At 39.7% G+C, this 17,089-nt stretch overlaps 1 protein-coding gene and 2 long non-coding RNA genes across 3 annotated transcripts; all 3 read left to right on the plus strand.

Moving 5' to 3' along the window:
* The first annotated feature begins 259 nt into the window (after positions 1-259).
* LOC130116177 (uncharacterized) lies at positions 260-4,867 on the plus strand. The gene is made up of 3 exons (XR_008810544.1): positions 260-375; positions 4,559-4,684; positions 4,822-4,867. It is a non-coding gene; the product is annotated as an uncharacterized LOC130116177 (long non-coding RNA).
* On the plus strand, positions 4,382-10,028 carry LOC130115214 (elastin-like). The gene is made up of 15 exons (XM_056282831.1): positions 4,382-4,418; positions 4,559-4,684; positions 4,822-4,917; positions 5,156-5,188; positions 5,293-5,340; positions 5,684-5,794; positions 5,915-5,998; positions 6,118-6,150; positions 6,300-6,389; positions 6,535-6,564; positions 8,295-8,399; positions 9,023-9,163; positions 9,271-9,306; positions 9,828-9,908; positions 10,024-10,028. The coding sequence occupies exons 1-15, from the start codon at positions 4,382-4,384 to the stop codon at positions 10,026-10,028; spliced, it is 1,056 nt and encodes a 351-aa protein (XP_056138806.1).
* A 1,888-nt stretch (positions 10,029-11,916) lies between these two features.
* LOC130115408 (uncharacterized) lies at positions 11,917-16,356 on the plus strand. Its single transcript, XR_008810491.1, has 5 exons — positions 11,917-11,934; positions 12,161-12,187; positions 14,083-14,118; positions 16,114-16,152; positions 16,327-16,356. It is a non-coding gene; the product is annotated as an uncharacterized LOC130115408 (long non-coding RNA).
* Positions 16,357-17,089: the final 733 nt, after the last annotated feature.

Here is a 17,089-nt window from a genome sequence, read left to right on the forward strand (position 1 = left end):
GGCATTTTTTCGAGATCTTGCTATAATATTATTGTAACGTGCATGGATAAGTAGACACGTTGGTCCTTGACTAACGGGTCGGACCCTTTAGTCAACTGGTTAATGTTGTCGCTTGCGGTGTGGGAGCAACGGGTTCGCGTCCCGGCTGTGGCGGTCCCGGACTGCCCCCCGAATTCGCTACATTATTCAAGATGTTTTTGTAAGTGTAGCTTGGTCCATTTGTCTTTTTTAACTCCTTGCCTCAAGGAGTCCCAGGGGCAGGAGGTTTACCAGGAGCAGGAGTAGTAGGTGGAGGAGCAGGAGTACCAGGGGGCATACCAGGAGGAGTACCAGGAGCAGGAGGATACTCAGCAGCAGCCAAAGCTGCAAAGTATGGTATGTTAATTTTTCTTGGATTTAAAGAGTAAATCCAACTCAGTTACAATCTTGAAGATAGTCTTTTTTGTTTAACTTACTGACATGATAGCTGCAGTGGTGTTGGATAAAACAATCAGTAGTACCGTTATGCTTGCTCAATAATCCAGGTAAGAAAATCAAAGAAGCCTGAATCAGTTCATCTGGGCACAACGTTTGTTGACAGAAATGTTTCATCGCTCATCTAAGTGACCTCTTCTGTCTAAACTGACTACAGGTATCCCCACCTTTATAAACAATGCAGTTGCATAACGACCAAAACCAATGACCAGTTTCATACGCAAATAGGTGTGTCCATTGCCAGGAGGATTGCCGTGACTTGTACATCAGGAAAATTACAAACCCCAATTCCAATGAAATTGGGACGTTGTGTAAAACGTAAATAAAAACAGAATACAATGATTTGCAAATCCTTTTTGACCTATATTCAATTGAATACACTACAAAGACAAGATATTTAATGTTCAAACTGATGACCTTTATTGTTTTTTTTGCAAATATTCACTCATTTTGAATTTGATGCCTGCAACACGTTCCAAAAAAGCTGGGACAGATGTACTCTTAGCCCCCCCCCTCCACCCCTCCACCCCTCGGTTCAGGGACGGTCGCTCCCTCTTCCCTCTTTGACTCTCCGTTCAAACCAGCGTTCCTCCCTGTCAAGGATGTGCAGATCATCATCCTTGAAAGAGTGGCCACTGGCCTGTAGATGGGCGTAGACTGCGGAGTCCTGGCCTGACGGGTTAGCTCTTCTGTGTTGTGCCATCATCTTGGCCAATGTCTGTTTAAAATCCCCAATTCCAATGAAGTTGGGACGTTGTCTAAAACATGAATAAAAACAGAATACAATGATTTGCAAATCCTTTTCGACCTATATTCAATTGAATACACTACAAAGACAAGATATTTAATGTTCAAACTGATGACCTTTATTGTTTTTTGCAAATATTCACTCATTTTGAATTTGATGCCTGCAACACGTTCCAAAAAAGCTGGGACAGGGGCATGTTCACCACTGTGTTACATCACCTTTCCTTTTAACAACACTCAATAAGCGTTTGGGAACTGAGGACACTAATTGTTGAAGCTTTGTAGGTGGAATTCTTTCCCATTCTTGCTTGATGTACGACTTCAGTTGCTCAACAGTCCGGGGTCTCCGTTGTCGTATTTTGCGCTTCATAATGCGCCACAAATTTTCAATGGGAGACAGGTCTGGACTGCAGGCAGGCCAGTCTAGTACCCGCACTCTTTTACTACGAAGCCACACTGTTGTAACACGTGCAGAATGTGGCTTGGCATTGTCTTGCTGAAATAAGCAGGGACGTCCCTGAAAAAGACATTGCTTGGATGCTAGCATATGTTGCTCCAGAACCTGTATGTACCATTCAGCATTAATGGTGCCTTCACAGATGTGCAGGTTACCCATGATGCCATGGGCACTAACACACCCCCATACCATCACAGATGCTGGCTTTTGAGCTTTGCGCTGATAACAATCAGGATGGTCCTTTTCCTCTTTAGCCCGGAGGACATGACGTCCATGATTTCCAAAAACAATTTGAAATGTGGACTCGTCAGACCACAGCACACTTTTCCACTTTGCGTCAGTCCATCTCAGATGAGCTCGGGCCCAGAGAAGCCGGCGGTGTTTCTGGGTGTTGCTGATATATGGCTTTCGCTTTGCATGGTAGAGTTTTAACTTGCACTTGTAGATGTAGCGATGAACTGTGTTAACTGACAATGGTTTTCCCAAGTGTTCCTGAGCCCACGTGGTAATAGCCTTTACAGAATGATGTCGGTTTTTAATGCAGTGCCACCTGAGGGATCGAAGGTCACGGGCATTCAATGTTGGTTTTCGGCCTTGCCGCTTATGTGCAGAGATTTCTCTGGATTCTCTGAATCTTTTGATGATATTATGGACTGTAGATGATGAAATCCCTAAATTCCTTGCAATTGTACGTTGAGAAACGTTGTTCTTAAACTGTTGGACTATTTGCTCACGCAGTTGTTCACAAAGTGGTGAACCTAGCCCCATCCTTGCTTGTGAACGACTGAGCCTTTCGGGGATGCTCCTTTTACACCCAATCGTGACACTCACCTGTTTCCAATTAACCTGTTCACCTGTAGAATGTTCCGAACAGGTGTTTTTTGAGCATTCCTCAACTTTCCCAGTCTTTTGTTGCCCCTGTCCCAGCTTCTTTGGAACGTGTTGCAAGCATCAAATTCAAAATGAGTGAATATTTGCAAAAAACAATAAAGGTCATCAGTTTGAACATTAAATATCTTGTCTTTGTAGTGTATTCAATTGAATATAGGTCGAAAAGGATTTGCAAATCATTGTATTCTGTTTTTATTCATGTTTTAGACAACGTCCCAACTTCATTGGAATTGGGGATTTTAAACAGACATTGGCCAAGATGATGGCACAACACAGAAGAGCTAACCCGTCAGGCCAGGACTCCGCAGTCTATGCCCATCTACAGGCCAGTGGCCACTCTTTCAAGGATGATGATCTGCACATCCTTGACAGGGAGGAACGCTGGTTTGAACGGAGAGTCAAAGAGGGAAGAGGGAGCGACCGTCCCTGAACCGAGGGGTGGAGGGGTGGAGGGGGGGGGCTAAGAGTACATCTGTTGCCATTTTACAATGCTGTGATTGCAAACATTCCCAAGTCCTCTGTGAATATACACATGGTCATTGAAACCCTAGTTAATGGTCACACCCATATTTGCATATGAAACTGATCATTGATTTTGGTTGTTATGCAACAGTATTGTTTATAAGGGTGGGGATACCTGCAGCTAGTGTTTCATTCTGTCTGTTATTGTTACAGTCAGTTTAGACTGAAGAGGTCACTTAGATGAGTGATGAAACATTTCTGTCAATGAAATGTTGGGCCCAGATGAACTGAGTCAACTTTCTTTGAGTCACTATTACCGTTAAGTCACATCTTCCCCACCAAAGAAAGTGGGTGAATCTAGGTTTGAGCTATTGACGCTGTAGTATTTGCTGGTAAATATCTTTTACAAGCTTGCTCTGCCATATCTGTTTGCTTGCCGCAAAACTTCACTTCGTTCTCAAAGTTGCTATTACCTGGCTTTTTCTTCTGCATTTGGCTGGTACATGGTAGAACATAAGAAGCATGACAGAGGGACATATCATTAAGTCCTGCCTCACAATAAACATTAAACATGAGAAAATACAAAAGTGTTTGTGATTTGGATAGAAAGTATAAAAGAAATGTGCTTGCATGTAAATCTTTAGGATTGTGACTTTAAGCCTGGTTTCAAATTGGATGTTATTCAAATAGTCTTTAGACAGGGAACCAAGGTGTTCTTGTGATAATATTTGGGAGAATGACTTTGTAGACACGTAAATTCTCATTTAGCAGACACTTTTATTCCAATTGACTTTCAAGAGGGTCAGCAAATTACACACACACACACACACACACACACACACACACACACACACACTATATATATATATATATATGAGAAAGATGTAGGGAAAAAAACTAATTCATACAGTACAAGCCTGTTTCGTGTGGCACGTAATCATCAGCTGCCAAGTTGACTATACAACAAAGATTTTTTTTTTTTTTTTTTTGCTGATGAGTGCGCGATGCAGCTGATGAGTGCATGACGCACGAAACAGGCCTGTACTGCAATGTATTAAAACTTTTTTTAATGGGTAGATCATCAATAGTGACGACAGACAATTGCGATAAGTGATTCAAAATGCAAATTAGCTGGACAATACCACAAATCAGCATCATATTTATGCTTAGGACCATCTATGGATTAGGGTAGCCTTCAAAAAGAACATTTTTTTGGTTCCTTTCTTGAATGAAGTAAGTCTGCATCCCCATTGGAAGATAGGCGTTCAATACACCATTTTGAGACCTGTGATCTATTCATCCAAATAAGACATTTTCGTAGCAGTGCTCTGAGCTGGTCAGTTCTGAACTATGAAAAGGTACCATCATCCACACAAATCCATCACAGGTGCTGCCCTATGACTGCAAAATAAATGCCCCACTCATCGTCATCAGAGTTGCTCCAGATTTGTGTGACACCCAGGCAGGAAAAAAAAAATCACAGCTCTATTGTTGCCAACTTTGAAATTTGTCCATCCTTCACTGTAGGAGCAGGAGTTGCAGGAGCAGGCCTCGGAGCAGGAGCACTTGGAGGGTTAGGAGGAGTGCCTGGTGGAGTACCAGGAGGAGTAGGAGCAGGGGGGTATTCTGCTGCAGCCAAAGCTGCTAAATATGGTAGTATGAATTAACTCGCAAATATCTGCCATGTTCAGTCTGCTCATTGAAATGCCTGCTCAAGATCTCCCAGCTTCTCATATACCATAATATGCAATTATTATTGATAATAACTTGCTGGCATGTCCATTTATCAGGTCTCGGAGCTGGTGGTTTGGTGCCTGGGGGTGGATATGGAGTCCCACTGGGTGTACCCGGTGGTGTACTAGGCAGAGGATACCAACAGCCAGGCGGTAGGTCAGGGGCAGCTGCCTTCCATGCCTTGCCTTAGGCAGGGCCAAGGTTGAGCTGAAAGAGTGCATGGCCTTTATGTTTGTGGAAATCATGGATTATTGTTGATAGTCACTTTACTATATATGGGAAGAGGACATGTCCATTGTCACGAATGCCACTGAGGTAGCTTATTGCGGTTTGAGACATGTCCAATTTCTGAATGTGATCATGATGACTTTTCCTAATTTGTGTCCCCAGGCTACGGAGCTGCTGGTAAACCTCCCAAATATGGTACATTTTTAAATATTCTCTCAGGGAAAAAGTCAGTAGATTTTATAATAATGGAAAACGTCTTGATATGATAAATTAATCTTTCCCTTCATCCAATTTGTCAGGTGTGCCTGGGGGTGCAGTGCCAGGCTTTGGTGCTGAAGGTTTTCCAGGTATGTTAGCAAAAGACTGAAGCCAAGCCACCCAAATATGGTAGATTGTTTTGGACATCTTTCCACCTATTTTTTGTGTATACTTGTATGACCAAATTGTATTATTCAGACACAGCATGGTGCAGCTGTGGTTAGAAAAGTTCAAGTTTCAAATTGGAATCTAATAGTAATAATAGTAATATCTTCATGGACAAATAATAAGAGTAGCTAGCAAAATAGTTTTGAAGTTGTACTTAACAGAAACCAAAATAGAAACTACTATTAGTGGAACCACAGTATTACATTTTCTAAAATTCTGTTGCAATTAATATTCCCTCCTCATTTCATTCATGGGGGGTTTCAGGTGGTGTAGGAGCAGGTCTTGGGGCAGGAGGACTTGGAGTACCAGGAGGGGGATTAGCTGGAGGATATCCTGCTGCTGCTGCTGCTGCTGCTGCTAAAGCTGCTAAATATGGTAGCGAGGATTAACATTTTCCAAGGAAAACACATCACAGAACCATACATCAACATTTTACATGTTTCAAAACATTTTTGCTTCCAACATATTTATACATTAATCTTTATTTTATCACAGGTCCAGGTGGTGCAGGAACAGTCCCAGGTGGTGGGGTTGGAGGAGTTCCAGGTGGAGTCCCAGGGTCCTTTCCAGGATATGGCTGTAAGGGTTGTGGCCAGCCTTAAGATTTTGATTTGTTAAAGGAAAATGTCTTTACGACAATAAATCACAAAACTGCTTTTTGATGTAACTTTCTCTGGGTGGGTTGGGGTGTGTTACAGCATTGGCAGCTGGTGCCAAACCTCCTAAATATGGTGAGTGTGGCCTAACTCTGACAATATACATACATAGTTTTTTGTTTTATTTATTTTGTTTAGTTGAATATCCTTTTTTGGCTAGTTTGCTTAAAAAAAAGTTCCACTTCAAAGTAATTTAGGTAATAAATGTGTCTACATTCCAACAGGAGTCCCAGGAGCAGGCCTGGGAGGTGGATTGGTGCCAGGAGGAGTCCCAGGAGGAGTAGCAGGGGGAGTACCTGGTGCTGGATATGGAGGTAAGTAAATTGATTTGAAAGGAACAGATAACTCAGTGTAAATGTAAAGCACTTCTACAGTTTTCTTCATATAATAGCAAGTTCAGTGTTAACGCTTGCAAATATTATATTGCTCCTTGACAATTGAATATTATTGATATTTCAGGTTATGCTGCAGCCAAAGCTGCCAAGTATGGTAAGATTTATTTATTTGCATTGGAAATGATTTTAGGATAATCTTGTTGACATTATTGATAATGTTAAGAACCACTACAAAACAACAGGGCTCCCACGCTTCCTCGAAAACCTGGAAATTTATAGACTAGTTTTCCAGTCATGGGAAACACGTGGAAAATGATAAAATTGATCAGATGTCCTGGAAATATGAGGGTTTTGGTTTTGACCTCCTGAGCACACTCTTTCAAGCCACCAGTGTCAGCCATCCCAATTGCTTCCAGTTGTTGTTATCAAGAGTGAGGATATGCATACTGACATTGGCAGCCTAGGCCTAACCCTTGTCATTGGTTGTTGCGCTTTGTTAGCCAACTAAACAATTTGGAACTAGGTTTATGGATATTTATGACGGCACTGTCTGATGTTCTGTCTTTGAATGGAAGGACAAGTGTGTGAAGTTGGCTCAATCAGGTTTTTCTGTCATTGGCCAAATTGAGTATCTATCATCAGATCCTGTATATCACTGAATGTGAAAAAAGGAGGTCAGGGAAAGTTGAGTGGGAACCCTGATCAACCACAGCAGATCACATACACATAATGTGAAGTCAAAGATAGCGATAAAATGATTTTAAGTTAAAAAAATTCCTGCAGTACTAAGGCACTTTATCTCAGGTTAATTTAAAAGCCTAATAATGTATTACATTCATATAACGCTTTATCTGGGGCACCCAAAGCACTTCACATTGAAGGGGGAAATTCACCTCATCCACCACCAATGTGTAGCACCACCTGGGTGATGCACGGCAGCAGAACACTCACCACACATCAGCTTGAGGTGGAGAGGGAGGAATCATTGAGCCAGTTATATGGGCGGGGGGTGATTAGGTTAGGAATTTTGCCAGGACACCGGGGAACCCCCTACTCGCTGCAAGAAGTGCCATGGGATCTTTAATGACCACAGTGAGTCAGGACCTTGGTTTAACGTCTCATCCGAAGGACGACATCTCCTACAGCACAGTGTCCCCGTCACTGCACTGGGATTTTTTTAAATTCATTATTATATTTTAAAATAATCAGAACCACAGGGAAGACTGCCCCCTACTGGCCCATCAACACCACTTCCAGCTGCAACTCAGTTCTCTTGGCAGGTCTTCCATCCTAGTACTAGCCAAGCCCACACCTTAGCTTCTGTCATTCATCAGAGCCGGCGTACATGTCGGTATGGCTGCCCAAGTCATACAGTAAAGGCTTTTTGATTCGACCTGAGACAGGGTGCCTTGGTATTACAGTATTTTTCTTTGAACGTTAATCCACATTTCCAATAGAGCACAAGGTTACAGATCCATGCAGTGCTTCTTTCTCTTGTCAGTTATAAGATTGATTGTGTTTTATTCCAAACCAGTGCCACAATAAACTTGGTCCACTTTCAGAAAGAAAATGCTTCTTAAAACTCATCACTTTATATTCCACAAATCACTGTTGATCCCATGCTTAAAATGAATACATTGTTGAATTCTTGAAATTACAATAATGTATTTTATTTTAATCCATCCATTTGCCAGAATGGCCATTGTCTTCGAATTTTGCATAGCGTACCTCATTTGGAAATGAAACTTCTATTCTTTTGTAGATACTCTTTAAAAGATGTTAAACAGATATCTAGTCAATTCATTCAATTTTGGCTGAAAACATTGGTGAAAATACATGTGATGATACATTATTTTTCTTTTTTTTTTATTGCTGGGGTTCAAGGAGGCACAAGAGCTGGCCTTGGAGCTGGAGGACTGGAGGGAGTCGGAGTAGGAGGAACAGGAGGTGTAGGACCTGGACCTGCTGGTGCCAAAGCTGCTAAATATGGTAGTATAAATAAATGTACCAATGACTGAAACTCTTAGTTATGTGCAATCTGATTCCTGATGTGTTCAGTACAAAGTCTGAGCATTTGAAAGTCAGTTGCATTTTTATAACAACTGCTTAAAAGTCATTCATTGCACTCGTAGAAGACCACTAGCAACAGGGCAGTTGTATGGGGGAGCTATTATTGTGACACAAGAAGGAGTTAGAAAGAAAGAAAAAGAAAAATAGAAACACTTATTTCACAAAGATGTGGTGCGACATCTTTGACTTGGAAAGTGTTGTGCTAAATCTAATTCAGAAGTGTTTTACTCACCTACGAGTATGTTAACCAAATATTTCCCCCCAAATAAAAGCAGCGTTGTGACTTTGAACCCCCCCCCACACTACTGTTCAGAAGATTTCTTTGAGGTGCCCTTAAGCAAGCCATTTAACCTCCAACTGGAGCAGAACTGCTCAGTAGTGAGCAATGCTGTATTTGGCATCTGTGAACATAGAGTAAGACGTGACTGAGAATGGACGTATGTGCTCATTTGACATTTCCTGGATGAATAAAGATTTCAAAGATAATAACTACTCTAATAACAACTGCTTTTTATCATCTTTTCATACCTCATTGCCCTTAGGTGTGCCTGGCGGAGCAGGCATCACTGGAACTGGAGTGCATTCACCAGGGGCAACTCCAGGTACAGTTGTGGCTGGTGTTCCAGATGGTACTGCTGTAGGGGGAGTAGGTGGTACTGGCGTTCCCATAGCTGGAAAACCAGGTTAGGTCATCTGTAATGTTTCTTTATTTAGTCATTAACCAGTGTTCGGGGGATTGTTTTTCTTTTGTGCGTAAACTGTTTTTTTTTTTTTTACCTCATCTTTGCAGCAAAGGACATACTTCTTGGAGGAACTCCTGGCCCAGGTAGAGAGATACAAATGTTAACATAGTTATCTGGCAGAATCTTAAATTTGCTTAGAAATTTGCTGAAAATGTTTTTGCATTTGTAACATGTAAAATCTAAACTACAGATTGAATAATAGCCATGAAGAAAGTATAACTGTGTTTGCTTTTAAACTTTAGAGGCCTTTTGAGAGTTCTTTACCAGGCCGCTGGCAGGACCTCAGCAGTGCATCGTCAGGAGCTTAGCATTTGTTAATCCACCACACTATTTCATCTGCTCTCTGCCATTTGCACTCCACCTCCTGAGTTACAGCATTTTACAGCACTGTGCAAGTCACCTGCCCATATTCTAATATCCCCATCACTTTTCACCTTTTACCTCCCCCGGCCCCTCAGGTCTAATGTGTTAGCTACACTGCTAGTGCTAGCAGCTGTTGACCACCTTAACGCAACGCTCTTCCCACTATGGCAGTGCCAAGGTCACACTTATAGCTTCTGTCGATGCAAGTTTCCCTTCTCTATGTTTATTTCAACTGCAACAGATAAAAATGGAACCTGTTGTCTTTTGGCAGCACCCACACCTGTTGTTGCAACTGGCAAGGCCCCAGAGGTCCCAGAGCCCAGTAAGACTTGTTGTTTGCATGAACAACCTTCAAAAGTGAAAACAATAGAATTATCGCAGAAAAGTACTCAAATTCATACTGTTATTCACTGTTATATGTTATTCTCATTGTCAAGGATAGCCAGATCAGTACTTGTGAATCCCAAGCCAGAAACCAGAGCTAGAATCCTTGATGTTTTCACATTAAAACAAAGACACCAACCAGAGAGATTTAGTTTTGTTGAATATACAGTCTAGTTCTGGCTTGATAACACAGCTGTAGAGGATGAGCGCTTGTTGTTATAGAAATGAAAGTATTTCAAGGATTCTATGGTTCTGCCACATTAGTTTCCTATTCATTTTTTTTTGAAAGGTCTCCAGCTGCTTCATTTTCACATGCCATGATACTACAAATCATAGGTCTCTGGTTTCTGTCTTGGGAGAATCGGTTCTTTCCATAAATATGGATCAGATTGTTTTGGACCTCAGTAATATAATTATTTATAGAGTGGTATTCTGCTTTAATTCAGGTTTTTTTTTCAAGTGTAGTAAGTCCAAATACTATTGAGTTTCAGCATTTTCAAACATCTAACATTGTTTATTACAAATTCCATGAGAGTGGCATTTTCTGCCAACAGCAGTTTATCAAACGTCCTTGTAAAGGAATTCTAGTTTTCTCTGTTAAAAGTTTAAGACCATCCGAGCAGCTGTGCTTTCGGCCAGGCTCTCATCAAATGTCAGATGTGATGAAATGCTAACTAGGGTGTTGATAGAGCTTGTTTCTGACTCGCCAAATATGTTGTAACTAATGGCCTTTGAGATTTAATCTTTCTACAGACAGTAGTCCCCTCTCACGCACGTATTTACTCACCTTTTACCTTTACTAACAGTTTCTCTTGCTTGTGTGTGCCTAATGGTTTGCCCTGAAGCTAACCCCATTGCTAGCATTCCTAATAGCTAACATTTTGGAGTGTCTGTACACAGTGTTTGATTTAGTCAACATGGTTGTCCATGATGTTGTTGATAGTTTGACGTTGAATGTAATCCCTCCTCTTTCCATTGAGATCGTTCTTAAATGATAAAGTAAATGCTTGCCCTCTATTGGTTTTATTCTGAAAAGCAGTAGTCTTGTTTCTTTGACCTTCTAGAGCAGGGGATTTTTTCCAGAGTAGTTCGAGATTTTGAAATTTGTAAAATGAGACAAATGTCACAAGAAGTGCCACAGACACCGAACAGAGGATTGATCTATTATTTATTGATCTAGTGTTTTATGTATCTTGTGCTGCGAAGCCCCTGCTTTAGAATATCACCTTCCAACAGATCGCTGTTTGGTATGACCTGGACTTCTGACATCACTTCTTCTCTGTTGTGTTGTGTTTCATTGTGTGTCTGCACTGTAATAAAAAAAAGAATCAGTTATTCAGTTATATTACTGTGGTTTCCATGGCTCTCCATTTTATATTCGCTGTTTTATATATTCATCCAAGGCTGCTGTACTTTGTGTGCAGTTACAATTGATAGAAAACAGGGTATTAAACATTTTATACTTCATTTTACAATTTGGCTAATTTTTCTATTTTATTCTCTTTTTTACCCATCCGTGGCACATGCAAAACCAGGCGGTGAGTTGCTAAAACGTGTTTTTGGATTTACCAAATCTATTAATGTCATATGTCTTGACTTTTGCTAACTTTTATTTCTGACTGTTTTGACAGTTGGTGCTGGAGTTCTGCAACCAAATGGTGAGTCGGAAGAAATGATACAGCTGCCCAATACATTTTCACACCATGTCTTAGGAAAGTTACTGTATATCAGACTATATTGCTTTATTTATTGTATATATGTTTTCATTTCACAGCTGGAACAGGTCTTAGTAAATATGCACATTAAATATATATTCTGCAGTTTAACCTCACTCAGATATAATAATAATGATAATAATCATCATCATCATCATCATTACATTTAGTGACAGTCATTCAGAATTTGTGTTCAGATGTTTCTTTATTTTTACATTACAGGTGGAGCTGGTGTTCAGCCTTCTGGTGGTAAGTCTGGTGGTTACTTGAGAAATGTATTTGTTTTTCTTTATATTATTGCTCTAACACAGTGTGCAGAGAACAATGTGCATGCAGGTTTAAGGGGGCAAAAACAATGTTGTAATGTTTCTCACGTGACATTTTTATTCTTATCAAGATCACTCTCTGTCAACACATTTGATAATGGTAGTCATCTGGAGTAATAATAAGTAATTGATCCATCCCTCTGTTTCAGTTGGTGGAACAGGCCTTGGTCAGCCTGGTAAGTATTAGTTCTCAGTACTAAACTTGGAAAAAAAAAACCTCAGGAAGAGCAATGGAGGAGGGATCCCTCTCTGAAGGAGGACAGGCAGACAATAGGTGATTAGGGTAGACAATGTGATGATGTGTAAAATAAAACACTTGAGAAGAGCTCTTCCTAGCAGTAGTAGTCGATAAGAGCTCTTATTGATGACAACAAAACATTGCAAAGTGGACAGTGGACTCTGAGATAGAGCTGCAGCTCAGTCCTGTTCTGTCTGTGGCGTTCCTCGTTTCGTGGACGCTGCCATTGCTCATGGCAATGTCATGCAAACCAAATGCAAATACAAATGCAAACCAAATGACTGGTGCTGTGCGCAGTGAAAGAAGTCTGAAGAATAACAAGGCACCAAGAGCTAAATCTAATCTAAAATCTTTTTTATTATTAAAATTCATTAACATTAATATTGATATAACTTCTGCCCTCGGGCAGATGTTACAGGACAATAAGAGCTCGGACAGACTAAAGAACAGCTTCTATCCCCGAGCCATAACCATACTAAATGCTGCTAAGTCTTGATTCCTGACTTTTTGTGCAAAATGTTGGTGCCCAGTAGAATGTAGAAATGAATGTGTGTGTGTTTTATGTTTTTAATTCTTTTTATACTGATCTTTGCACTGATAAGAATTGCACTTTCAAATTTTGTTGTACTTGTACAATGACAAATAAAGTTCTAGTCTATTCTATTCTATTCCATATAGTTGATAGATTAATCAATTGGTGTAATTTTTATTTAAATGTAAGAAATTCATGGGGGACTCACAGAGAACTACAGGGCAAACCATTTTTTTGGGGTGTAAAGATACATTTGACATTGTCATTCTGGTGTGTGTATTTTCCAACTTTGTGTTGTGCTCAAATGCTCACACAAAGGTGTTTTTTTTTCCAACACTTCTTTGTAAATGACATATTCCTTTTGTTTAGTGAGGTTTTTTTCTAGAGTTTAATAGTGCTTTAAATGATGAAATATGACAATAATTAGAACTGCTATGCTATAATGAGATTAAATGTTATAGGCTCTTTATAAATATAATTTCTGAACCGTGGTCTTTGTTTGCTACTTATTTCTTTATTCGGCTCAACATTCTCACTCACCTTTTTTGAAATACCAACATGGTGTTCAAGACTTTTTATTGTGTTGTTGAACCCATTATTATGACTCATTTACATTAGGTAGTAAACCAAATTCCATGCATTTTGCATTGCTGAAACTTGATCATCATCATCTCCTTCTTCATCATCATAATCATCTTCTTCTTCTTCTTCTTCTTCATCTCCTTCATCTTCTTCTTCTCCTCCTCCATCTCATTCTTAGCTACAACTGGACTACAACAGCCAGCAGATACAATCATTTTTAGATAGATATTGATATTGATTTTTTATTTCGAACATGTTAAAATAACAAAACAAAACATATAGGCAGGAATACAAGAACAAATGGAAATAATAGTAAACATATTTTGCAAACTCTCTGTAACAACACAAGTAATAACTGGACCATGTTCAAAAAGGGTGTAGGATGAAGTAAAGAACTTTTCTGGTCCTACCCCTTTCTTATACATTATCAGTCAAATCAAAACAAAACAAAACTTTCAAGACAAAACAAAAGTGGAAAAAAGAAAAGAAATACCAATGCGTAGAGATCAAAGTAAACAAAACAGCACAAGTCATTGCATTTTTTAGTAATCATGTGTAGTCTTCCTGGTTATAACTCTCCTGTTGACCTCATGCATGGTGCAGTATATGGCCACATGGTGGTGACAAACACAAATATAACAACTTCTTTTTACTGTGGTCACTGCATTTCTTTCCGAGACTGTAGTGTCCATAATATTGTACACCACATCTCTTTTCAGGGGTTGGCAAAGCACCTAAACCAGTCCTCCCAGCAGGTAAGGATGAATATTATCTGCCTTTAAAATGGCAATATTGTTCTGATAACCTGCAACATTGACATATTCTACTTCCTGCCTACCAGTTGGCAAAATTTACAGTATTTAGCCATGTAAGTGCATCACAGATTTTTTTTGGACCCCTTGCCATTTATGTCAGTGTAAGCCAAGCATTCACTGTATAAATTACTACTACATGATAGAAGATCGACTTTTCTCAGTGGTAACCGATGTGGTTATAATTTGTAATTTGTCAAAAAGCTCATCATGAGCTAATGATTTTAACTACTCTAATCTAAAAAAAAAATCTCGTGATCAAATAGGTGAAAGAGTGCTTCTTTTTTCCATGTTTAGGATTCAGGACTATGTAAATATTGCATGTTCAAGGTTATGGACAGGGTGTGTATGAGAACTGAAAGGACCAGATCATCATTATACTTTCAGCCTTATTATACATGCACACGTGCACATACAAACACATTTCACACTCGTGCATCCTCATCTTAGTTCCATTAAGCCTTGTCATTTCCTGCTTTAGACATCCTTGTTTCATCATCAATATTTCATGGTCTGCATGGTGATCCATAAATGTTATTATGCCATAAATCATATTTTCACATACAAGCGTATTTATCGAGCCCTGCCTGGACAGTTGGGTTAATGTCCCAGCATGGGGATCGATTAAAAAAAACTCATTGATATGCAGTTAAAAAGCAGCATCAGGCATTTCTCCACCAAATTATACCCCAGATCATCTGAATAGTCATCATTTTTGCGCACGTTACAGTTGACAACCTGTTAATTTTAATCTGATTTTTAACTGTTCTGCACTATTATACAAGTCAGAAACAGTGCAGCTTGTCAGCATAATTTGTGGGATACGTGCATGATAATGATTATTACAGAATAGGCAAGCAGGGAGCAGCAGAGGAGGGAGACAAAAGGTGCTGTGTTGGCTTTGTTGTATTATGAATGTGATATGAGATGATATTCATCTAAAAGCATACAGCACTGACCCATTGTCTGTCTATTGTGTGTTAGAGTAAGGGCACCAGTTCTATATAGGGCACAGATGTATGTGCATTGCTGCGATATCTTTTAGTGACCTGCGTCAACCAGTCTGATGCCATTGTAAACCCTCTATAACAAGGCTGTCACTGCTTTATTTTGTAGAGTTACAGTACTGCAAGATATAACACACAGACATGCACCTCTAAAAGTTATCTTGTGTGTGATACTGTTGAGCCTGGTCAGTTCTACTGAATGTGTTATTTACATGTTAGTCAACAATCGGTTTACGCAGTCCTGCACAGTCCTTTTCCAACTCATTATCTGAGCCAGTGCTACTTTCTCATTCAGTCTGATAACAAAATGTGAGTCAACAGAATGATTTGTGGCACATAATGCTAATTTTCAAGGCCATCGGGGGATGGTGTACATTTCGAAGGAACACAATGGACAACAAAATTACAAACCAGAGCACATGCACATCTATTCATTTATTCATACCAGTTTTACCTGTAGGACATGGAGCAGATATACATACATCCATTACCTTTACATTTTTCATAACTGTTTTAGTATAGTATTCCAAAACGCTCCATGGTCTCTTGATTTATTCATAGTCTATAATTTCTTTTTTGGGGGGGGGCAGTCAGACACAAGGGGAACAATAAAATAACCAGGAAGTACTCAAAGTACTTCACTGATATATTCTTTAAGTGTCCTGCTCATGCTCCAGCCTGGGTGGTAGATGAGCAGGTAGAAGCAGAAGATACACCAACAGAATTAAGGTTGACTCCTTTTTCGCATACCAAGTATAGCTAAAGTGTATGTATATTATTACTTGTTGTAATATGTAAAAAAAAAAAAGTATAGTATGATTTAACTGTCTTGTTTAGGCAATAGACTCCACAGGCTTTTTATAAAGAAAATAAAAACACCCCATTTGTCAAATTACATTTATCACTGATGATCCTTTATGTGTTGGGGCAGGTGTTGGAGCAGGTGGATACCCCTATGGAGGCTATGGAGGTGGGTGTTTTAAACTACCATTTAATGACTTTTGGGCTGCCAATAAGGAATTGCCATGCAGTGATCTTTAAATGCACTTCTTTTAAAGTAAGAACACCAGTGAGTATAGTATATACTATGTGTAAAGGCAAATGAGTAGATGTCCCAACGATCTCCATCCCCCCTTTGCTTCAGTTCCCTATGGTGCTGGTGCTGGCCTTGTACCTGGACCTGCAACACTGCCTGGAGCCAAACCACTGAAGCCCCCAGGTGTGTGTGTGTGTGTGTGTGTGTGTGTGTGTGTGTATACACACACAATTGTGTAGTAAATGCTTATCTTAGTATGCTACATGGTATAATTAAAAATCTGTCATCAGTTTTTTTTTGTCACTTATAATTTTTTGCTTCAGATCTGTTTCTAAACAACCTGTGACAAATAACCCATTATTCATAAAAGAGCTTTGTTGTCATATAGGTCAGCTGTTTCTTGGACAAAATAAAATGGTGATTTCTACCATGGTAATTTGTTAGATATTTTGGCATTACATGGCCTCTTATAGGAAAAGAGAAATATATTGTTCCACATACTAAGACATTAGCATGTCAAAAAAAACTACAAAATTGGTAAATCCTTTTTAATCGTCTTGTGCTTGGCTGGCTGGTTTCTTGTTTCTTTCTCTCTTGTCTTTGTCCTGTCTTGTTTTGGTTTCACTTTGGAAAAAAAAATACTCTACTGCTCATACGATGGTAGCCTAAGAAAACTTCTCCCAGGAAAAATTTTTAGTTTTATTACTTAATTTATAGCCGAGATATATTTGGGCGTTCTCCTATCTCCAAAGCCAGTGAAATAAGAAGTTCAACAATCCAGTGAGGATGGGTGGCACGGCGGCTTATTAGTCATTAGCAGCCCTGTCTCCTCTTAGCAAGAGGCTCCTGGATTCATATCTGGCCCATCTGT

The sequence above is a fragment of the Lampris incognitus genome, chromosome 7 (assembly GCF_029633865.1).
Source record: "Lampris incognitus isolate fLamInc1 chromosome 7, fLamInc1.hap2, whole genome shotgun sequence".
Lineage (NCBI taxonomy): Eukaryota > Metazoa > Chordata > Actinopteri > Lampriformes > Lampridae > Lampris > Lampris incognitus.

What these genes read in the sequence shown, in the direction of transcription:
- LOC130115214 (XM_056282831.1), top strand. Translation starts at nt 4,382, where the DNA reads ATGAAAAGGTACCATCATCCACACAAATCCATCACAG. An exon ending in AGCCAAAGCTGCTAAATATG is followed by an intron (nt 4,685 to 4,821) that starts GTAGTATGAATT and finishes TCCATTTATCAG; the next exon opens with GTCTCGGAGCTGGTGGTTTG. An exon ending in AGCCAAAGCTGCCAAGTATG is followed by an intron (nt 6,565 to 8,294) that starts GTAAGATTTATT and finishes CTGGGGTTCAAG; the next exon opens with GAGGCACAAGAGCTGGCCTT.